The sequence below is a fragment of the Haliotis cracherodii genome, unplaced genomic scaffold (genome assembly GCF_022045235.1).
Source record: "Haliotis cracherodii isolate W230 unplaced genomic scaffold, xgHalCrac1.p SCAF_14, whole genome shotgun sequence".
Taxonomy (NCBI): domain Eukaryota; kingdom Metazoa; phylum Mollusca; class Gastropoda; order Lepetellida; family Haliotidae; genus Haliotis; species Haliotis cracherodii.
This window is the reverse complement of record NW_027266269.1, coordinates 32870284-32895066: the sequence shown is the minus strand read 5'-3', so window position 1 is coordinate 32895066 and position 24783 is coordinate 32870284. Positions and strand designations below refer to the sequence as shown.

At 40.9% G+C, this 24783-nt stretch overlaps 1 protein-coding gene across 1 annotated transcript in view; it reads right to left on the bottom strand.

Moving 5' to 3' along the window:
* Positions 1 to 24783, bottom strand: part of LOC139461199 (atrial natriuretic peptide receptor 1-like) — a 111135-nt gene that overhangs the window by 21489 nt on the left and 64863 nt on the right. The window contains exons 4-10 of the mRNA XM_071242792.1: positions 22638 to 22833; positions 19205 to 19340; positions 15756 to 15847; positions 12540 to 12678; positions 7589 to 7673; positions 4460 to 4586; positions 729 to 824 (exon numbers count right to left, since the gene is read on the bottom strand). Of these exons, the coding sequence (XP_071098893.1) occupies positions 729 to 824; positions 4460 to 4586; positions 7589 to 7673; positions 12540 to 12678; positions 15756 to 15847; positions 19205 to 19340; positions 22638 to 22833 (871 nt within the window). The remainder of the gene's footprint in view (positions 1 to 728; positions 825 to 4459; positions 4587 to 7588; positions 7674 to 12539; positions 12679 to 15755; positions 15848 to 19204; positions 19341 to 22637; positions 22834 to 24783) is intronic.

Genomic DNA, 24783 nt, shown 5'->3' with positions numbered 1-24783 from the left:
ATAGCTCCCTGGAAAAATAACACTGAGTAAGTGTGTTAGGCTTAACGCAACTTTCAACAGTATTTCAGTTATATCACTTTCAACAGTATTCCAGTTATATCACGGCGTAACTCCCTGGAAAAATAACACTGAGTAAGTGAGTAAGGTTTAACGCCACTTTCAACAGTGTTCCAGTTACATCACGGCGTGTCTGTTTAATGTGGGAGGAAAGCCCAAAGCAATGCAGTTCCTAGGCGTTTAACACTTTCGGTTTAAACACATGAGCACAGGTATGGTGCTGACAAACCTAGAATCATAATCGGGGCAAACCGTGATTCGAACCACAATCATATGTTTCTGGCGTGAGTGTATGAGTGTGTGTGGCCATGAGGGTGGGGTTCCGAGGGGGTTCCCGGTCATAATCGGTTCCCAGCAAACAATGACTGTCGTGAGGGGCGCTTGCCTTGAACGGTGATCGGGTGGTTCGTTTCGGTGACATGGCTCCGGCGACGTTGGCCTTTGCTCATATTATTGATCACTGGTTTGTTGAGAGACAGGGTGGTAGGGTGAGATATGATTCTCATAGACCATGGATCTCATCCGGGGCCTATCTGGGATTGGAACCAGTGATCCGCGGATTGTTTTCTTCTAAGGGACGCAATAATTCTACAAAGTGCATCACGGTGCCTCAAACAAAAGCGCCACCATATCCCCTATAACTTTCAACAGTTACAAAACATCACATTCACCTTGTAGTATCCTGTTTTCGTGAACAGCTGTTTGTTGGCGCTGTCGTTGAGGTGAGCAATGGTGTCCCCAGAACACGTGCTCATGTAGGAGTTTTTCTGAAAAAGAATATTTATACATTAAAATTAACTCCAAAATTCGTGTACTGGAAGGACATATAAATGTTGTGGAAGGAGACTTGATGAGTGGTGAGACTCTGTGTCTTGGTTGATGGCGAATTGTTTGTTTATTTGTTGTTTTACGCCGCACTCAGCAATATTCCAGCTAAATGACGGCGGACCACACAATCCAGTGATGGACATCATGAGCATCGATCAACGCAATTGGGATCGATGACATGCATCAACCAAGTCAGCGAGCCTGACCACCCGATCGCGTTAGTCGCCTCTTATGACAAGCATAGTCGCCTTTTACGGCAAGTATGGGTTGCTGAAGACCTATTCTACCCCGGATCTTCACAGAAACAGGACATTTAGGATACTTAATACCAAATCATGACAAACGGGTTATTTTTAACCTTCATCTCATTAGCAATCGAGTTTTTCATCATTAGTGCGATTGCCAAATCTCCTACCGACACAGTAATACATATTTAATCCAACTGTTCGTCATGATTATACACATGATAATACGTTGATATTCACGTTATATTTATAGTTCGATCCACGTGTTATATTTCAACGGATTTGTGTTGGTCATTAATTCCTGTCAGCGAGAATGTGTTAGATTACATACTACTCCGTCTATATCTGAGGTGAGGTGAAATGGGGTTTAATGACGCGTTCAATATCATTGCACTTGTATTGCGACGTGCGTGCCTGTGTGTCTGGCTGATTGTACTAGTCCGGACTAATGCCGATTTCTTAGTGCTAGCACACTGAGATACCACGTCGCAGTTTCACATGAATACCCCACCCAGACACAGTATACTGACTCCGAGTCGACCATTTCTGGTTTTAGCCCCTTAATAGCGAGAACCAGGCAGGATAACAACAAATACCATATTTTAACGTCTTTTGGTATGACACGACCGGGGATCGAACCCGTCCTTCCATGTTCTGGGCGGACGCTCTACCACTAGACCACGGATGCGGTCGTCTATATCAAGTAAAGTATTACAAATTCGTGTACATAACATCATTGACACACCATATATCATGATATTCTGTCTGACACATAAACAATGCAACGTGATTAAGAACAATAGGTATATTGCATGCTTATGCTACACAACTTTTGCTGGTAATCCTAAAATAAAGGAAAAATTGGCAAACGAGTTACGAAGAAATATAAAAAGTGTGTAAGATGTAATACATTGTCATATCAGGATACAAATTGCAGGGAAAGGTTTCTTATTTAAGTGCAAGCTTTCAGAGGTTGGACGTAGTTTGGAATGTACGCTAATTTACAACTTTCAAAAAGAACGGAACGTTGCCAACAAAACAGCTCTTTCCAATGATATATCTATAGTTTGATCACAGTGGACAATATTTCTTTGTAATTCAAGGATTGGTATTGGAAAATTGGATTTGGAAGATTGGAAATAGGGTACCCTTGTTTGAAAATAACATATTGCTAGATGTAAATAGGTATATAAAAGCGACAGAGACTTTCCATAATCATACGGCTTCTGTTGATAGAAGAGTCTATTGTACGATTGCATGTGTGTAGGAATCACTTATAATTAGTGGTGATACCAAGTGTTTGCGAAAAGGTGAGCCAATAGGTGGCACCTGTCACAAATACATGGGAAGGCAAGGCAAGTGTTCACCAGAAAACCAGCAGAGCACAGGCCCAAGTCAACATAGGGAATTGCATCGAACATCAGTTGGGCACCAGTGCGTCAAATTTGGAAATGTTTTCCACATGGCTACCATTAAACGTTTCGAAATATTTACTGTGGCCTTGAATATTGTAACCCTTTTTTGCAAGACCTTCAAGACCTGGTGTCCAGTACACGGGTACCGCAATGAAACTAGCTTATTGTGTGGTGTTATCTCATACGCGTTGTGACTGCAATTTGATAACGAGCTTCTTCATGAATTTGTAAATCTTTTAACTTTAAAAAAATCGAGAATATTTGAATTAGATGTTGCAATTAGCAAATATCACTTTTGAAGACGTTGGTGTAATTAATCTCTGAAAACGTCGTCGATTCCTCTTAACGTAAAACGCAACTAATTAGAAGGCCATGTGTGTACATCAATGTCGTCGTAACGCTAAAAGCGATAATAAGTGTATTCTCACAAGTCGCTAATTAAAGAAAACCGTTCGACTAATTATATTTACATCAATGTGCGTTAATTATATGGATTTCCACCGCAGAAGTTATAATGCATTATATTACAGGAACCAAAAATCAATACCGATGGCATGGATTTCCTAAAGCCCTTTCCATCAGGTAGAATGATTCACTTAATACAGACGTGAGTTAAGAAGTTGTACATGTATGTCATCGCAGCACGCGTCTGCAAATGTGGGAATTTAATACCCTTGGTATCAATACCATAGTCATGGTACTTTGACTGCAGTGCAACTGAACCGGGCTCCCCATGCCCTAGAGATACAGATGTAGGGCATCTCTTGGTCAGCTTCATCCTGTTCTCATATCTTAGGTTACATATGCCAGACATGGAGTGAGTTGGGTTTAACGCCGCTTTTAACATTATTCCAGTTATATCACGGCGTGTCAGCTTAATGTGGGAGGAAAGCCCGAAGTGATGCAGGTCTCAGACGTTAACAACTTCGGTCAAACCCACGAGTACAGGTATGGTGCTGACAAACCTAGAAACATAATCGGTGCGAACCGGGATTCGAACCCACAATCATAGTTTTCTGGCGTGCCCAAGGGACGCAACTCAGCACAGCGAATCGCGGCGCCTTAGACGACTGGGCCACCCGTGCCCCCGATTTATGATTTGGATGATGCAAGACATTCTCCCGAGGTGTCCAGTTCGTCTCTTCGGTCATTGCTACGTTGTAAGCATGCTGACATCCAGGGCCGGGCGACGGACAAGGCCAGGACACAGGCTCAACCAGTGAGCCAAAAATGGAAAATGTGAAAATGCCACTTCGTCACTTTGGACCACGTGAGTCGTCACTTCGGACAACGTGAATCGTCACTTCGGACAACGTGAATCGTCACTTCTGACAACGTGAATCGTCACTTTGGACCACGTGAGTCGTCACTTCGGACCACGTGAATCGTCACTTTGGACAACGTGAATCGTCACTTCGGACAACGTGAATCAAAGCTATACACGTATGTAATCATTATAGGGGATGAATCACAAATGAAAAAAGCATCAATCGCATACTTTGTGGACACGTAAGTTGAGTGAGTATTGTTTTACGATGCTGTTAACAAAATTCAAGCAACATCACAGCGAGTCACACCAGATATTGGCTTCAGATATAGTACCAATGTGGGGAATCAACCCCCCCCCCCCCCCCCAAAAAAAAAAAAAAAAAAAAAAAATAACAACAAAAAAACAACAAAAAAAACAACAAACAAAACAAAAACAACCAAAAGTGTCGTGCCACTTCACCATAGTGAGTGGTTGTAGTTTTGCTCCGCTTTTAGCAACATTCCAGCAACACCCTGGCGGGGAAAACCAGAAATGGGCTTCACGTTTTGTACCCATCTGGGGAATCGAACCCAGGCCTTTGAGGAAGCGAGCGAATGTAACCACTAGGCTACCCGACCACCCTAAACTGGTCAGCTACAACTCACCCTAGTGACCCCTCGGCGACTCCCTTGTCTGTCCAGCTTCTTGTTCCTCTCCGGGGACCCGAACAAGATGTCCTCCCACCTCACACGCCAGTTCATCTCCGCCAGCTCCGCCTCCAGACGGATGTGCCTGTAATACAGTCAGGTATCTCACACCTAGGCAGTCGAACCAATGCATATCTCGTAGTTAGAAACTGATTTAATTTGATAAGTTAAAATATAATTCGTAGATTATACTCTCTCATTATTTACTATGGTAGAGACTGATGGTTTAATGGGGCTCAGCAGTTCTAAATTGCTTCCCTTACTTGCATGAGCTCGAATTATGAGCCTTGGTTTCTCAGCGCCATACCCGTGTTCTTGGGTTTCAACAGGGTAGTAAACGCCTGCATCAGTTCGGTCTTACCTCCAAGATCATAGTTACATACAGTTAGTAAGTGAGGGAGTATGGTTTTACGCCGCTTTTAGCAATATTCCAGCAATATCACTACCAGCCACCTAAATGTTTGAGGATAAAGGTGTGAGGGGCTTAAGAAACAAATATAAGGTTTCACCGACATAATAGAATAATTCAAGTTGACGAGATTTCAGCTTAATGTTTCCAGTGAACATTTTAATTCACACTCTAAAACACCCCGTTATGCCATGAGTACAACTGTGAATCTACATACTTGGCTTAACAAAAATCACCCCAAAGTCGGCAGACATACAAAATGAAAATGAAATTCAAAATATCGTTTAAACATTTCAGCTGAACAATTATACGATATCCAATATGACGAGATATACACACATTGTATAAAATCGCTGCGTCAATGCGATATAACATATTCAGAACAAATATATTAAACTTTTATATGAGAGATGTGGGAAAGGTGGCGCTGACGATCCTCTGTGGATACATGATCACACATAACAGATAAAAATAAATAAAGAAAGCCTAATATATATTTCAGAAAAATTATCCATTTTTAAAAAGCGTATCCTGTATCAATATTTTGGCGGCACACGTCAGCGTATTCATTTTGAAAAAACTGAAACTGAAACAGACTACCGCATGACACGTGTTTTAACTTGGCTATAATTACACTACCCGTGCAAAGGCATCCTCTGCCTTTTGGAGTGAGTGAGTGAGTGAGTGAGTGAGTGAGTGAGTGAGTGAGGATGCTTAAAGCCTTTTTTCCAATGTTCGTTCGTTCGTTCGTTGGTTCGTTGGTTCGTTCGTTCTGGACCAGACAATTCAGTGATGGACATTATGAGCATCGATCCACACAATTGGGATACGATGACATGTATCAACCATGTCAGCGAACCCGTCCACCCGATCCCGTTAGTCGCCTTTTACGACAAGCATAGTCGCCTTTAACGGCAAGCATGGGTTGCTGAAGACCTATTACCCCGGATCTTCACTCTAGTCTGGTCTTTTTCAAATGTAGAGTTCTCCTCCATCAGCAGATGTCGCTCAAAGACGTAAGGGATCTTAGTTATGGAAAGGTCTTGAAAATTGGACACCGCGACTGATGACAGCTTTATTGAACGCAGACATCTGGTCAGAACTTTAATCACACAGATGTCGGCTTAACGCTAATAAGGACGTTCATGATGAATCACCGTCTCAAATATGTTATTCCGCAACAAACAAAGTTAAATATCAAAAGTGTCTGTTTCGTGGTGTTGACTTAACGGCAATCAATCACATCAGCATTTGTCGCATTGTTCATTTTTGTGGTAATGTCTGCGTGTTGTAGCGATGTGGCAATATTAAATGAACGATGAGTCGATGCTGAATGCTCGCTTGTGACACAGTCTGTAACTTTGGGTGAACGACAGAGAATAACCAGTGTTCGCAAAAAAACGATATTTGCATAACTTTGCTATATGTTACATAAATGTGCATGTGTTACCTTGTCCCCATCACCACCCTCCATCCCCACCCCGTCTCTCTCTCTCTCTCTCTCTCTCTCTCTCTCTCTCTCTCTCTCTCTCTCTCTCTCTCACACACACACACACACGCTCTCCCTCTCTCTCACACTCTCTCTCATTCTCTTCTTTATCTCTCACGCTCTCCGACGCTCTCTCTCGCTTTCTCTCTTCCCCCCTCTCTCTCTCTCTCGCTTCCCTCTCTCTCTCTTTCCCTCCCTCTCTTCCCCCTCTCTCTCTTTCCCCTCTCTCTCTTTCCCCTCTCTCTCTTTCCCCTCTCTCTCTCTCTCTCTCTCTCTCTCTCTCTCTCACACACACACGCTCTCCCTCTCTCTCACACACTCTCTCATTCTCTTCTTTATCTCTCACGCTCTCCGACGCTCTCTCTCGCTCTTTCTCTCTTCCCCCTCTCTCTCTCTCTCTTCCCCCTCTCTCTTTCCCTCCCTCTCTCTCTTTCCCCCTCTCTCTCTCTCACACGCTCTCCCTCTCTCACACACTCTCTCATTCTCTTCTTTATCTCTCACGCTCTCCGACGCTCTCTTTCGCTCTTTCTCTCTTCCCTCTCTCTCTCTCTCTCTTCCCCCTCTCTCTTTCCCTCCCTCTCTCTCTTTCCCCCCTCTCTCTCTCTCTCACACGCTCTCCCTCTCTCACACACTCTCTCATTCTCTTTATCTCTCACGCTCTCCGACGCTCTCTCTCGCTCTTTCTCTCTTCCCCCTCTCTCTCTCTTCCCCTCTCTCTCTTTCCCTCCCTCTCTCTCTTTCTCTCTTTCCCCTCTCTCTCTTACTCTCTCTCTCACACACTCTCTCTCATTCTCTTCTTTATATCTCACGCTCTCTCTCGCTCTTTCTCTCTTCCCCCTCTCTCTCTCTTCCCCTCTCTCTTTCCCTCCCTCTCTCTCTTTCTCTCTTTCCCCTCTCTCTCTTACTCTCTCTCTCACACACTCTCTCTCATTCTCTTCTTTATCTCTCACGCTCTCCTTCGCTCTTTCTCTCTTTCCCTCTCTCTTCCCCCTCTCTCTCTTTCCCCCTCTCTCTCTTTCTCTCTTTCCTTCTCTCTCCTCTGAAAAACAGAGTTAACATTAACGCGGTATCCCTTTCGCTATTTGGGATAAAAAAAACAATACACATCAAGTAATTGTTCAAGTCCCGTATCCACCACCATATTACAAAGTTACAGACAGAGGGAAATGACTTTGTAACCAGCGTGTACCTGTATATGAAGAACACGGCGATGAGGACGATGACAAGCAAGGAGCCGAGGACGATGATCACGATGCCATATTCAGGAAATGGTTCTGAAGAAAAGGAAATGGTATTAAGCAGATGCAACTATATAGTAATTTGAGCATACAATGATGTAGGTCGATCGTAGTCATTAACCAATTTGATGAAACACGAACCCCTGTATACTACTCAAAGAAGTCAAAGAACACGCAATTCTTTCACATGACAATTGTTAGTCTGTCATGGCCATGACAGATTAACTACCGTCGTATGAATGAAAATCGTGTGTTCGTTAACTTCTTTTAATAATTTGTTATACATAGGCCTGGCAGAGCAATAGGAATCACGACCATCGCATCCTAGCCTACGAACTCAACTCTGCACATCAAATTATGAAGCCTTAGACTCCTAGCGAATGGGGGCGGTCGGGTAGCCTGGTGGTTAAAGCGTTCGATCGTCACGCCGAAGACCCGGGTTCGATTCCCGACATGGGTACAATGTGTGAAGCCCATTTCTGATGTCCTCCGCCGTGATATTGCTGGAATGTTGCTAAAAGCGGCGTAAAACCATACTCACTCACTCACCTAGCGAATGAGGACGGTTTTACGCCGCTTTTTGCAGTGTTAACGCAATATCTCGACAGGGGACGCCCCCTATGGGCTTCATACATTGTATCCATGTTCGGAATCGAACTCGAGCCTCTGGAGTGACGAGCGAATGCTTTTCCAACTAGGCTACCCAACCGTCCCGCGTTATATATTATGTTTAGCTTGACAATGAAAAAATACGAAATGTACCAACGTCGGTTTATATAAATGAAATTAGTGTTTTTAGGCCAAACAATAACATTGAAATAAAAATCCATGAGCAACATTGATTTTTCATAACCAAAGAACGTCATCTGTCATTATTGTTGCCTTGCGTGCCAACGTGAAAGACATGAGGAAATTAAACTTATTTAACTAAGGATGTGTGTTAAGCTTAAAAATGACACATTGGACATTTTTAGATGCTAAATCGTTTGACACGTCAGATGCTTTGTTTGTTGTTGTGTGCAAATCACTCTTGATATTGACCAGATAAATACCAATGTTGAACTTCATGCTATATTCTGAGCGCAGGCATTGACATGCTTTCAACACAAATATTGACTATAAAAACAATCAATCTTGTTGAAGGACTGATGACATGTACATCATGTAGAAATATGTCAGAACAAGCAATACGTTACGCACGCTCAGCGATTGATTAATAATAGAATAATATTATAATGACGGCAATGTTCGTAGTCTGTAGAAAATAAGGTAAAAACTGCGGGCTTCACGAAGGAATAACCCTTAAGCTTGTAATGTGTGAAAGTAATTGAACGAGCAGCGCTTCTTGGAAGGACAATTTTCACCACTATTAGAGAGATTATCTACAGCGCCAATTATATGAATTCATATTAAAAGGACCAGTTTTAAATTGATTTAAATCTCAGTTCTATTTTTTTATGTTTTCAATTATGAACTTTACATTCAGGAATAATGGAACAACGTTCTTGGTAGTTCTTTTAATATCGATGCGTTCATTGTTTGTTTGCGATGCAGTAAACTTTGTTATGTTGACTTCCCACACTTCAATAATAGTGAAAGCTATATTAATATGCAGTGCCGTCAGGTCGGCTGTTATAATCAAAAGCTGAAAAAATCAAAATCTAGTGTTGTTTTTTCTAAATGGTAGAATTAGGCAAGCTGTGACGTGCAAAAGTAAAGTTGAAGCATGCTTTTACCGGCATTTAATAGGCATATACATAGGGAACGGACGCCAAACGTTTACACTGCGAAATATAACTGTTTGAAACCACTCAACTATATTGAAGGTCAAAAGAAAGTATACCGAGTTGTTAAATTTGATTTAGTCTATTTAACGATGACTCATTCCTGCAACAGTATGAAAAAAAGTAATACGTGGCTGGGTAATTTTGTGTCAGAATAAATTGGTTCAACGACGACTGGGGTAAGAAATGCATTTGCAACCACATTAACCCTTCCACATTCCAAATGTAAATTTGTGCCGAAGAAAGTAACCATATTCAATTTCATAGGTAAGATGTCTAAGAAACCCTTCAGCAGTCGATTATAATGCGAATTGTTCCTTTTTTATATTTAAAAGTTTAAAAGCAAATTATGTTTTGAAAAATGAAGCCATGTAGAAGTATTCATCGAGTGCTGTCTAAGCGACAATACAGTTCATGTTTGGGATATAATATTATTAACTTTAGCTAAAGTAAACTACGGTTATAACGAACTCAAAGGGACTACTAATTTTAGTTCGTAATAACCGTAGTTCGTTATAGGCATATATACTGCATTTATACAACAAATGGTCGGGACTAAAAAATAAGTTCGTTATATCGGTCAGTTCGTTATAAGCGTGTTCGTTATAAACGTACTTTACTGTATTTTCATTTGAAAATCCGATATATGATATATTTAACTGAAACAAATAGTTTCTTTTGGTCCGCAATAGAAGTAGTTTTTGTAACAATAAAAATGATTATATAGCAAACATGTAAATGATATATGTTGAATATTACATACAAATGTCATTTCTGGTTCTAAATGCACACAGTGGTTGATTTCCTTAAATCTAAAATTGAAATTTTCATCTATAAATTGCTTAAGACTTCTGAGCAAAAGCAATGAGATGCCCTCAGTACAATCCTCTGCAACAAGGGAAGCATGCCATTTGTTGCCCCCTTAGGATCCCATGTTCATGCATTGGATCCCCCGTCCCTCCCCCACAAATAAATAAATAAATATATTTTAAAATATAATTATGACAAATTATATTTTTCAACTTAAAAAATAAACATTTATATTGAGTCTCTACCGTGACTTCAAAGAAACAAAGGTAGATTTTTGTAGACGAAAAGATAGCGCTACCGATGCAGATCTTAAAGGTTTACCTATTTTCTGAAACCTGTGGGTATGTAGTTGTTTAATGCCGCACTCAGCAATATTCCAGCCATATAACGGCGGCATGTAAATAATCGAGTCTGGACCAGACAATCCAGTGATTGACATCATGAGCATTGAACTACGCAATTGGGATGCGATGACATAGAGCAACCAAGTCAGCGAGGCTGACCAACCGATCCCGTTATTCGCCTCTTACGACAACCATGGATTGCTGAAGACCTATTCTCACCTGGGTCTTCACGGGTTTATAGACCATTGAAATCACGACCAAAGGTTCCTCATAAATATGGGATGTAGTGTCACAAATAAAGAAATGTGAAAACGCACGGACGAAACAGCCCAATAAACAATGGCTGTATGAATGTTTTATCAACGCATTCACGTCTCCCTAGAGTGTAGACATGACGGATTTCATTGTCAAAATCAGAAAATGTTATTTGGTTAGAGCTTAGCTCAAAAATAGATGCCTCGAGTGATCATTAATCCAATAACAGATTGAAAACCAGTGTGAAGTTTTGTTGGCAATATAAATTTCACTGCAAGTTTTATTATGCAGAAGGTATGTTTAAGAAGCATTTATGACCCTTCCTAATTAGAAAATTCACCGTCGCCATTATAAACTACGTTGATGGTGGTTAGATCTGGTCAGGCGTCGCCTCTCAAGCTGTCCTTTTCACACTGATGCTCAGGAAGATTCTAAAACCGATGTGCCCCGTGGGGATGCCGGTTTCGTAAAGGTTCCCAGCAATCTACGCTGATCGTAAGGGTGACTAAATGGATCGGGTGGCCTAGCCACGCAGTTGACTGCTTGTCCGACAGCGTGGATCGTTGCTCACAATATCAACCACTGGATCTAGACTTGATTATGTACAGGCCGCCGTCATATAACTGAAATCTTGCGGAGTGCGGCGTCAAACAACAAACAAACAAAACTAATACTGATGTATATTTGTAAATGTTCGGTGTTCCTGCAATATGAGCTGATGATAAGCGTTTTCTCAAAGATTGCCTCAGATTTTTGTGACACCTGTATGAAATTCTTCAGAACAGGTGGCCACTTTGATTTATTTGCGTACGGTATTAGATATACTTTACGTGTGTACATTGTGTAGAGGCTTAGGAGGAAGCGAGTGTACATTTAATCGATCACATTGATTTCGCGATATTTTGCAACTCATTTCAAGGACACGGGTATAATTAACAGATATATTTCACCATATACTTACTTTGAACTTTGAATCTCATTTACTCACACAATAATAATCAATAAAGAAGAAAACAAAGACGTCATGAATGCGTGCTCAAGAACACTTAGCCCTATAGTTTGTACAGGGCACATCTGGGTGATACTGGAGACTGTTTGCATAGAAACTGACATCGATTGGTCATATATTACCAGCACGTGTTCGGATGAGGGTGGGGAGGTTGGTCTAGTTTTGGTAGGGATGCAATAGTTTTTATTCAGTGCTTTTAGACATACAATTTGTTTAATGAAACAGTTTGAAAAGACATATCCAGGGGACAATTTATTTTTGTTGTATAAGGGGCGGTCGGGTAGCCTAGTGGTTAAAGCGTTCGCTTGTCACGGCGAAGACCTGGTTTCGATTCCCGACATGGGTCCTATGTGTAAAGCCCATTTCTGGTGTCCCCTGACGTGATATTGCTGGAATATTGCTAAAAGCGGCGTAAATTCACACTCACTCACTCCCTAACTCACTGTTGTAGTATAATGTGTGGCCATATTATAGTTTTCAGTGTTTCTGGAAAAAAAATATTTTGAGAAAACATATCCATATCTCAGTTCCTCACAGTGAGTGAGTGAGTTGGATTTATCGCCGCTTTGTATTCCAGTTATATCCCGTGTGAGCTTAATGTGGGAGGAAAGCCCGAAGTGATGCAGGTCTCAGACGTTTATCACTTTGCTAAACCCACAGATATTGTCTATATCAAAACACATGAACATGTAGGTCCAACCTTCAGGGGGACACTTGGAGCCATCGTATCCACATGTGGGCGTGTCAGGGGGTGCGGAGCTCCTGCCCCCTGCCCAATGGATCTCTGTCCCGGGAACGGGTATGTATCGCTTCCTGCTTCCATAGTAGTTGGCCACCACCTGGTGACGGAGATGGAAAATAATAGGCCATACAGTAAAATGATTCATTACACCAGAGTTACAGCATAGTTGTAACACAGTTACAGCATAGTTACAACAGTTACATCCAAGTTACAACATAGTCACAGCATAGTAACAACATCGTTATATAGAGATATAACTTAGCTACAACAGTTCCATCACAGTTACAACATAGTTACAATACAGTTACAGCTTAGTTACATCAGTTACAACATTATTACATTAAAGTTACAGCTTAGTTACATCAGTAACAACATAGTTACAGCATAGTTACAGCTTAGTAACATCAGTTACAACATAATTACAATAAAGTTACAGCTTAGTTACAACATAATTACAATAAAGTTACAGCTTAGTTACATCAGTTACAACATTATTACAATAAAGTTACAGCTTAGTTACATCAGTTACAACATAGTTACAATAATGTTACAGCTTAGTTACATCAGCTACAACATAATTACAGCATAGTTACAGCTTAGTTACATCAGTTACAACATTATCACAATAAAGTTACAGCTTAGTTACATCAGTTACAACATAATTACAGCATATTTACAGCTTAGTTACATCAGTTACAACATAATTACAATAAAGTTACAGCTTAGTTACATCAGTTACAACATAATTACAATAATGTTACAGTTTAGTTACATTCGTTACAACATAATTACAGCATAGTTACAGCTTAGTTACATCAGTTACAGTATAGTTCCAACATAATTACAATATAGTTACAAAATAGTTTCAATATAGTTACATCAATTACAATATAGTTACATCAGTTACAATATAGTTACAACAAAGTTACAGCAGAGATATCACATAGTTACAAAACAGTTACATCAGTTACAATAGTTATAGTATTCACGTAGATGAAGCAACAGCGTTTCGTTACAAGATACATGTAGTTGCAGGAACGGTGGTGTCGTCAACGGAGTATCATGTTATGGTTGCCGTGAGTGAGTGAATGTTAGTGAACTCAGCAGTCAATATTGTATGTTATATCACGACCCTTCCATAATGGTCGATCAGCACTAAATGTACGTTAGACAATGAACATGTATTGAAGTGACGACCGTTGCAACACAATGTCCAATCGTTTTATGAAATTTCGACCAAGGCCCGGTTTCATGTGGTTCTGTGGTAAACGTAAGGTCAAGTAAGTGATGCAAATGTTGAGTCTCCTGAAACTGTTAGATTTCAGGCATATGATACTACCGAAACCAGAAGATCGAAATATATTATTTTTTACATCTACTGTGAAGTCTAACAAATATTCCATTTCACCATCCCCGAACAGGAACGCAATCCAGAAAAATGCTTTTTCGATTTTATCGAAACATAGCACGAAATCAACAAGAAATTTTATCGATGATCAAACAGGCTTTTAAGGAACTCTTACAATATATACGGTTTCTCGTTTGTTCCTTTACTGTGGGGACAATTGAGCAAACATTGTTAGCACTAATCAGATATCCATACAATGCAATCATGGCAGCAGTCAGACAACAGAAACATGGTCTTAAGTTCCAATACCTATTCCACATTTGTCAAACCTGATTACAGACAGTTTGTCATGTACCGGTAGAAAGGAACTTGTATCATCGGTTGTGGCATTCCGTTTGTCATTTTATCTCGTTAGGTTCTGACACGGCAGTTAGGAACGTATTTCCATTAATAATAACTACAAACGGCCTTTTCAACAAAACCATCGTTTCGGTTACATTCTGACAGAAATCGTGTTCATATTTATGCTATACTTTATTGATGAAATAAGAAACATGACCTTTCGTTAATTAAGTGCAAATGAAATAATGGTATATTTGCATCCTCTGACATATAAAAACTGTAATCAAAGGCTTCTCCTAAAAGACTTCTCAAAAGGGCAAATGATACCACTCATTGGTCGAATATATTTGCAGCTTGCGTCATCAATGTACGCGGGAATGTAAAGAAAACTGAGTTGGAAGGTTCAGATATAATTTACTTCAAACTTCTTCGTTTGATGTCCAAATCTAGTTCTTGGGGTGAGACGAATCAATTGAACTTTTGGACAGAACTAATTCAAAACTTGACAACAACTTTCTTCAAACAAAGTGCCTAGGAGACTTGATCACGATAGTAAAAATTACCTTCAACCCGTGTTCCCAGGATAAGACCACATGTATGAGCATACACAAACCTTACTTGGATTCCATTATATTAGATTGAGATGGATGAATCTTACTCAAACTTATGCTCACGGGTTTGGAAACTAGTAAGTAGATAAACGTTACTTCATACGTGCGATTAAGGGTTCAAATATGTAAAATCGTTCATTAAACCAATGTTCTTGGATTGAGATAGTTCACGTTAAACTTTACTTCCACCGGATGTTCTTTGGTTGAGATGAATGATAGTATCTATTCCTTAAAACTTATGTTCTTGGTTTTGAGCAAATATTACTTTCACCCCTTGGTTTTGGTTGCGATAGATACACCTTTCTTTAAACCATTGTTCTTGGGTTGAGCTAGTTAAAGTTTACTTCCACCCGTGCTCTTTGGCTGATATAGATACACCTTTCTTTAAAGCATTGTTCTTGGGTTGAGCTAGTTAAAATTTATTTCCACCCGTGTTCTTGGGTTGAGAGGGATACACCTTTTTTTTAAAACAAATGTTATTGGATCGAACTGGTTAAACTTTACTTTCACTCGTGTTCTTGGGTTGAGAGATCTGCACCTTCCTTCAAACCAATGTTCTTGGGTTGAGCTAGTTAAAGTCTACTTCCACCCGTGCTCTTTGGCTGATACAGATGCACCTTTCTTCAAACCATTGTTCTTGGGTTGAGCTAGTTAAAGTCTACTTCCACCCGTGCTCTTTGGCTGATACAGATGCACCTTTCTTCAAACCATTGTTCTTGGGTTGAGATAGGCTACATGTTCTTGTTCATGTAGTAAATTGGAGTTCTGTGGATCAGATCGACACGCTTACTTCAAACCTAGATTTCTAGATGAGTTTGATAGAGTTACGTAAACATGTTCGTGCTATGGATGATATATATATATATAACTTACTTCAAACTTGTTAGTTATTGGATTGAGATCCAACAACGAGTAATCAGCGTTCCTGTCCCCGTTGGCGTCTATGCTCACTGTTCCAGTAATACCTGAAATGGGAATTTACTTTTCTGTAACTGTATAACCTGCACCTTAGGTCACAGTTGCGACAATGTACACAATGATCAGATGCTGAACAATGTAAATACAAGCGAAAAGCACACTTTCCATATTCATAAAAAATCCCTCCAAAGAGCAGGCTGGGGTCGATTCCGACTATATCATGAGCATGTGCTGATGAATCAGTATTATATAGTAATTATACCAGGGTTTAGTGAAAAGGTGAGAGTATCCTGCCCCACCGGTGACACTCGTCCCAAACACATGTCAAGATAACTCCACTGAAACATGTTGAATTGATCAGTGTTGTCATTGTTCCGTGAAATTTGGAAATGGCTACCATAAAAAGTTTTGGAAACTTGACTAAGGCCTTGAATCTCATAACCTTGATCAAACAACTACTGAGCATGTGAGAGAGTGAGTTGGGTTTAACGCCACTTTTAACAGTATTCCAGTTATATCTCGTCGTGTCAGCTTAATGTGGGAGAAAAGCCCCAAGAGATGCAGGTCTCAGACGTTTACCACTTAAGTGAAACCTACGAGCACGGGTATGGTACTGACAAACCTATAAACATAAAAGGAGCGAACCAGGAATCGAACCCACAATCATAGGTTTCTGACGAGCCCATGGGACCTAACTCGGCACCCTTTAACGACTGGGCCACCCGTGTACCCTATTGAGCAGGACTTGTATGGAAGTAACAAGTGTTGTACAGATTACTGAAAAGGTTGTTGTAAACGGATTTGAACAAGAGGAAGAAATAGATTCCTCTTTAAGTAGAAACCTAAATATTACGAGTATGTTAATGATTAGCGAAACTGTTTCAACTTAATTGCTTTGCGAACACTCATGCTTTGTCAATTCATTGAGGTTTGGTTTCCAAGATAAAAGTGGACACGGGATACAAAAAAGATAGGTAATGAGAAAACAATATTTAACTGAAATGTCTAAAGTACGTGGGAAGCTTAAACACATTTACAGTAAAATAGCTAAAAGGAAGTAAAAGGAAATTACAGAGGAAAATACTTTGTTATACATGTATATACGTATAGAACATTTGCATATGGGGCCTGGCCAGGTCCAAAGACGCCTGCAGAAACCTCTGTTTGATTCAGCTTTCCGAAAATCGTTGGGCAGACAATTCCAGATTCTGATGGCTTAATAAGCAAATGAATGCAGTCCAAACTTAAATGATATTACACGGGGAATCTCCACTCTAGGTTCCTGCCTAGGTTGGAGGAGGTTGGCTGCTTTAAACTTTAAATTTCTAATATACGCGGTCAAGATTGTATTACAATTTTGTAAACTTCCCGTGCCATGTCCTTTTCACATGAGACCGCCTCCGTGGTCTAGTGGTAGAGCGTGCGCCCGGAGAGCGGAAGGGCGAGGTTTCGATCTCGGGCCGCGTCATACAAAAAGACGTTAAAAGATTGTACTTGTTGTTACCCTGTCTGGCGCTCGGCATTAAGGGGCTAAAACAAGGACTGGTCGGCTCGGAGTCAGTATACTCTGTCTGAGTAGGGTATTCATGTTAAACTGCGGCATGGTATCTCAGTTGGCTAGCACTATAAATCGGCATCAGTCCGGAATAGTACAAGCAGCCACACACACACATACACGTGCATGCACGTCGCTATATAAGTGCAATAATCTTGGACGCGACGTTAAACCCCATTTCACCTCACCTCACCTTTTCACAAGAAGATAGTTGTCAGCTACATATAAGGGGCTTGGTGGGGGACTATTGTTGTCATTATAAACACACATAAGGGCTCGTTTCTGAATGATTTCAAGCTTTGTAGTGCTTGTGACGGCACAGAGGTGCCATATGAAGGAACATTAGTTGAGCGAATGAACGACGTTCTCATAACAATCTGACCTGCCTTGTGAGTAATTGACACGTGCGTTTAAGAAATGCAAGTTCTTTGCAGTCTTTTTGTACATGTTGGCAATGTGATTGTTGCGTGAGTTAGTGATTTCAGGTTTACGCCACTTTTAGCAATATTCCAGCAATATCACGGCGGGGGACACAATAAATGGGCTTCGAACCCTGGTCTTCGGCGTGACGAGCTAACGCTTTAACCACTAGGCTACCCGACCGCCCCTGTGATTGTTGAAAGTCAGCAGGCAGTTAGTATTTACTCCAAGCAAGGTGTGTTTGTTTGTTTGTTATTTAACGCTGTACTGTCGGCGGTCTGTAAATAACCGAGTCTGGAATAGTTAATCAAGTGACATCATGAGCCTCGATCCATGTAGTTCGGATCCGATGACATGCATCAATCAAGTCAGCAAGCCTGACCTCCCGATCCCGTTAGTCGGGACAAGCACAGTCGCATCTTACAGTAAATATGGGTTGCTGGAGAACTATTCTCTAACCGGATCATCACGAATCTCACCAAGCAAGGTAACACCGTCATCACATTCTAATTCATATAAAGCTATTTATTGCACATTTACTCTTCTTCCTCAGGCTACTGGCTTGAAACTTCTCTGGGTGAGAGAAGCAGCTAGTTGTATTAATTAATACTACCAAAGATTATCTAAGTCAAGTGGAATACTGCGGAAAAAGCGTGTGCACTTTGATCCCAGGAACGAGAAAAACCCAACATAGAAAAATACATCTTCTGCTGTGACCACAACGCGGAGCTAAATAAAATAATATAACATAAAGTTTCCCGACGGACCCTATAAACAGTATGGTGTGTTTTCTTACAAAGGAAGTTAAGAAAAACAAAACAGATTCATTTTAAGACCACCGACATCAAAGTACAGAACTCAAGAAAAACATATCCTTCGGCGTTGGCTATAAAGATACAATTCCGTTTTAAACAAAAACACTTCTTGAAGTAAAAATCGTATGTCCCTTTAGTGTTTAACTTTAGGATCAACTTTCCCCAAGCCAATCTGGGCACATTACAAAATGTTACATATTGGTTCACGCGAAATTCTAATCTGTCACCCACAAAAAGGATTATCTGATACGAAACACTATATAAATGCAAATTGGTTCCAAAAACATTACGCTTTCGACGGATAATCAACTGCAGACGTTTTCCTAATAAAAGCATTTTCCTGTGTCGCCTTTTTGATATTCCCATGGTGACAAGACTTTGAATCTTCATTTAAAAACGTCATTTAAGATCCATTTAAAATAGCTGCCATGCTCGATAAGGGATGTACAGAATCAAGAATAAATCCCCATCGAGTAAATGCCATTTGGATAAAGAACCACAAGCCCACTTTGCGTAATATGATCCACTCAAAATAAATCAAGGTCTCGGTAAGGGCTACGCGGAATGCATGATAAGCCCCCATCGAGCACAGTTTAGTGATAAAGGGGTTTTACCTTCAAAAGTCCTGTTCCACATCCTCTTGGTAATGGCACTACCGTCAGATACAGATCCATTAGCTTGGAGGGTTTCATTCAACGCCAGGGCATAAAGGACGACGGCGTCGTGGAAGGCCCCTACGAAACTGTTAACCTGTGGAAGAAACGCGTGTTAGCTGAAAACGTGAAGAGAATAAAGATTGAATGCCTGACACCATGAAAGGATGTCTGTCAGTAAACCGTTATTCCTGTTGGTCTCGTCTTTTATCTATCTTGTAGAAGTTTGATGGAGAGGTGCTCGTGTGGTGCATTTTTTAAAATTCTGTTTACAATTTTGACAAGTGTGAAATGTGCATCAGAGGTTTTTTTTATTTGCTTAGATTTTTCTTTACGGTTTTATTTTTTTACAAGATCAAAAGAAACCTGGTGCACATTCAAGGTGCTGTCGTTAAAAGGTCTGAGCAAACACGCTCTTACAACCGATACCGTAAAACATGATTGAACGCTACTAACGAGTACTTGTGTTCATAAATCGGAAAGTGGTTCAGATTGGACGACCTAACGACAACATCACTTACTGCCAGTGATACTAATACGTGAGTGAGTAAGCTTTTGAACAGTACTCCAGTTATATGACGGCGTGTCAGCTTAATGAGGGAGGAAAGCTCGTAGTGATACAGGTCTTAGACGTTTACCACTTCGGTGAAACCCACGAGCATGGATATGGTGCTGACGAAACCTAAAAATATTATCGGTGAAATATGTGAATTAATTTGAATTTGTTTGTGTCATAAACTGTGACAGCAACATCAGATTGATTATTTTCCGTTTAAGCAACGTTGTAATTTGAAATATCTGTCAGTTTAGCTGTGGAGGAAATCTCTACCACTCAGGGCCACAGGTATGGGTCTGAAAATCACGGACTATAAGGTAGGGCAAGTGCACGTCTTGGGATCCAGGTGCAGCCAAGGGAAACAATTCATTCGACATGGAGTCAAAACTGGCTTTTACGTTTTGTATTTAAAAGCTATGTTCAAGGTGCCATTTTACAAAGCGATCTTAGCTCGAAGGTGACCGTGAGTCCCTTACCTTAACACAGGCTTACAACAAGATCTTAGCCCTAAGATTGTTTTGTACAACGGTACCCGTGAGGATATGTATCTCCTACCAAGAATTAGGGGGCGTTCATGGGGGTTCGTCCTATACACAGGGTTGAAGAGTTTTGATGTTTTTTCCCTGACACAAAGACATTACTGTGACCACGTAACACCGGAAATATCATGACGACAAATCCATACTGAGGTACTCAAACTAATCATGTAATAACACTGACTGTCTAAAAAGTGTTCATTGCATATATGGACATTTATTTAATAATTCATTTTATTCATAATTTCATTCAATATTGTTTACATTCATTTCGGCGAAATCGTCTGTGAAGGAATCGGTAATAAATGCCTTACATTTACTCCCTCAGCAAAACAAGTATTTATTTTCACGATTCAATTTTGATTCGAGAAAATATTATTCGGTAAATATAAACTTCATTGACTGTGATAAGCTATGCTGTCATTGTTGTACATCGTGAGGATGTAGGAACGAATGTGTCACCAGAATACATCGCCTGTCGTAAGGGCTGTCTGAATAGGATCGAATTGTCAGGCTTCTTTGTCTGGTTGATGTCGTGTAATCGCGATAGGTGAGGTGAGGTGAGGTGAGGTGAGGTGAGGTGAGGTGAGGTGAGGTGAGGTGAGGTGAGGTGAGGTGAGGTGAGGTGAGGTGAGGTGAGGTGAGGTGAGGTGAGGTGAGGTGAGGTGAGGTGAGGTGAGGTTTAACGTCGCGTCCAAATTTATTGCACTTCTATAGCGACGTGTGTGTGTGTGTGTGTGTGTGTGTGTGTGTGTGTGTGGCTGCTTGTACTAGTCCGGCCCATTTGGCAATTTGTCTGACCAACAGCAACCATTATAAAGTTTCTGACAGGAATGATCTAAATGATACCATATTTTGGTATGACTGGACAGGCATCGAACCACCGACCTACCGTCCTCCCGGCAGACGCTTTATCCACTAAGCCACGGAAGGGGGTCATTCAGTAATAGAACAGAAACTGAGTTCAGCTTTTTGTCAGAGGTCATGAAGAACATTAACACTCTCATGTGACGTGGCGTGTTTAATAGCCGACTCCATGCATTGTGTTATCAACACATTTAATGCACATCTCCACAAGCCAAATCGATATGCATAAACAGACACAGGTCCATCGCACAAAGTGCAATCACGCGGAAACCACTTTGCCAAATTTATTTTAATTTGACTCGGTTTAAATGGGGTTTTAAAGCTCTGGAAATAACATGGTGGAGGTCGTCAATTAACAGTCATCAATAGCGTTCCAACATAAAGAGAAGTCATTATTTTATTCAATTTAGGTTCATTTAATTTACTTTCAAAGGTTCGCGACACATTCCAAATTATCGACGTTACGTTGTTTTTGTAGGAGGATTGACCCAATCGACGGAATAATTAACTGAGACATGTAATAACAATGCTGTTTTGTCCTATTTCTGTACCTGTCTAACGAGATAAAATAACAATCTTAAATGTGAGATTTTCCTTAAAAATATATTTTTTCAAGCGGGCAATCTGTCTGTCCAGCAACAGCCATTAAGAAGTTCCTGACCAGAATGATCAATACAATCTCATTTGAATGAAGTATATCCACCATATCTGTAAACTAAAATGAAGACTGATTTCACGTGGAGTTTATGTAACTGCTTATACACACATACTTCTCAAAACAAGTTCAAGAACCCCCGAGTCTTGGTATGACTATACTTCATCCTTCATGGCTGTGGGTATTTGTGGAGCTTGATTTAAACTACTGGACAAAAGAATGTATACACTCATGTTTGAGGTGAGATGAGGTGAAATGGGGTGTAACGTCGCGTCCGAGATTGTTGCACTTATATAGCAACGTGTATGTGTTTGTGTGGGTGCTTGTACTAGTCTGGACTGATGCCGATTTATAAAGCTAGCACACTGAGATACCATGCCGAGGTTTAACATGAATACCCCACTCAGACACAGTATAATGACACCGAGCAGACCAGTCCTTGTTTTAGCCCCTTAATGCCGGGCACCAGACAGGGTAACAACAAGTACCATCTTTTAACGTCTTTTGGTATGACGTAATCAGGGATTCATGTTTAATGGTGACTTAAAATGAAACAGTCAAGAAATGGTCATTCGCAGTTGATGTATGGCATCATACTTGTGTTTTGGAGCTTAAGTTTGAAAAGTTTCGGCAACTGTTTTCAGCTTCGTAACCCTTTTTTTACGATTTGCAATATTTTTGTCAAAACCAATTTTCAAGTGTATTCTTTATTGTTTTGTTTTTCTTGAATAACTGTGATCTTACATATGAACTTATTTCTTAAAAAATGGTGTGTCTTACTTCTTCCTCCCCGTATGTGAAGTTTTTATACAAAAGGCTGGCTCTTCTTTTCACCTCCTCCGAGAATGCGTGATACTCCGGACTTGTTGGTTTCTTCAGGGTGATTGTCATGACTGACTCGTAAGCTTCACGCGCCATATTGTTTCTTTCCTCGGTGTCGTTGACCCGGAACCACGGTCTCTGACTTTCGTTCTTGCTGAAAACATAAAAATTTAATTAATCAAAATTATGTCCAACATATTAGAGTGAGCGATTAAAATACATACGCAGCTGTTCTACACCATTATGTTAACTTGACATGTCACAGGCACAATGAGTGAGTGAGTGAGTGGTGAGTAGGGTTAAGCACCGCAGTATTCCAGTAAAACAAGGCGTGCCACCTTGATGAGGAGGAAAGCCCGAAATAATGCAGGTCTCAAACTATGGTGCTTCTAAACCTAGAAACGTAATCGGGGAGGACCGGGATTCGAACCCACGATCACAGGTTCCTCTGCACAGCTTATTCATTTCTTCATATATGTCATTACTCCGTAATTGGTAAGGATCAGTTGGATACATTTGCATCCCTACCGGTGCACCCGCCACTCTCACATTTTGCAGAAACAAGTAAGTGTTTCTTGTCGCCGCATAGCAGCTGCTTCGCTGGCTTCAAAACCCACTTCACCCTAATATGTACAACTGGCTTCAATACCCACTTCACCCATCCATGTACAAGTTGGTTCAATATCCACTTCACCCACCCATGTACAACTGGCTTCAAAACCCACTTCATCCACGCATATACAACTGGCTTCAATACCCACTTCATCCACCCATGAACAACTGGCTTCAATACCCACTTCACCCATGCATGTCTAACTGGCTTCAATACCCACTTCACCACCCATATATAACTGGCTTCAAAACCCAATTCACCACCCATGTACAACTGGCTTCAATACCCACTTCACCACCCATGTACAACTGGCTTCAATACCCACTTCTCCCACCAATGTACAACTGGCTTCAATACCAACTTCACTCACCAATGTACAACTGGCTTCAATACCCACTTCACTCACCATGTACAACTGGCTTCAATACCCACTTCACCACCCATATACAACTGGCTTCAATACCAACTTCACCACCCATGTACAAGTGGCTTCAATACCCACTTCACCACCCATATATAACTGGCTTCAATACCCACTTCACCACCCATGTACAACTGGCTTCAATACCCACTTCACCACCCATGTACAACTGGCTTCAATACCCACTTCACCACCCATGTAGAACTGGCTTCAATACCCACTTCACCACCCATGTACAACTGGCTTCAATACCAACTTCACCTACCCATATACAACTGGCTTCAATACCCACTTCACCTACCCATACACAACTGGCTTCAACACCCACTTCACCACCCATATATAACTGGCTTCAATACCCACTTCACCACCCATGTACAACTGGCTTCAATACCCACTTCACCACCCATATATAACTGGCTTCAATACCCACTTCACCACCCATGTACAACTGGCTTCAATACCCACTTCACCACCCATATACAACTGGCTTCAATACCCACTTCACCACCCATATATAACTGGCTTCAATACCCACTTCACCACCCATGTACAACTGGCTTCAATACCCACTTCACCACCCATACACAACTGGCTTCAATACCAACTTCTCCACCCATACACGACTGGCTTCAATACCCACTTCACCACCCATGTACAAGTGGCTTCAATACCAACTTCTCCACCCATACACAACTGGCTTCAATACCCACTTCACCACCCATGTACAAGTGGCTTCAATACCAACTTCTCCACCCATACACAACTGGCTTCAATACCCACTTCACCACCCATGTACAACTGACTTCAATACCCACTTCACCACCCATATATAACTGGCTTCAATACCCACTTCACCACCCATGTACAACTGGCTTCAATACCCACTTCACCACCCATGTACAACTGACTTCAATACCCACTTCACCACCCATACACAACTGGCTTCAATACCCACTTCACCACCCATATACAACTGGCTTCAATACCCACTTCACCACCAATATACAACTGACTTCAATATCCACTTCACTCACCATGTACAACTGGCTTCAATACCAACTTCTCCA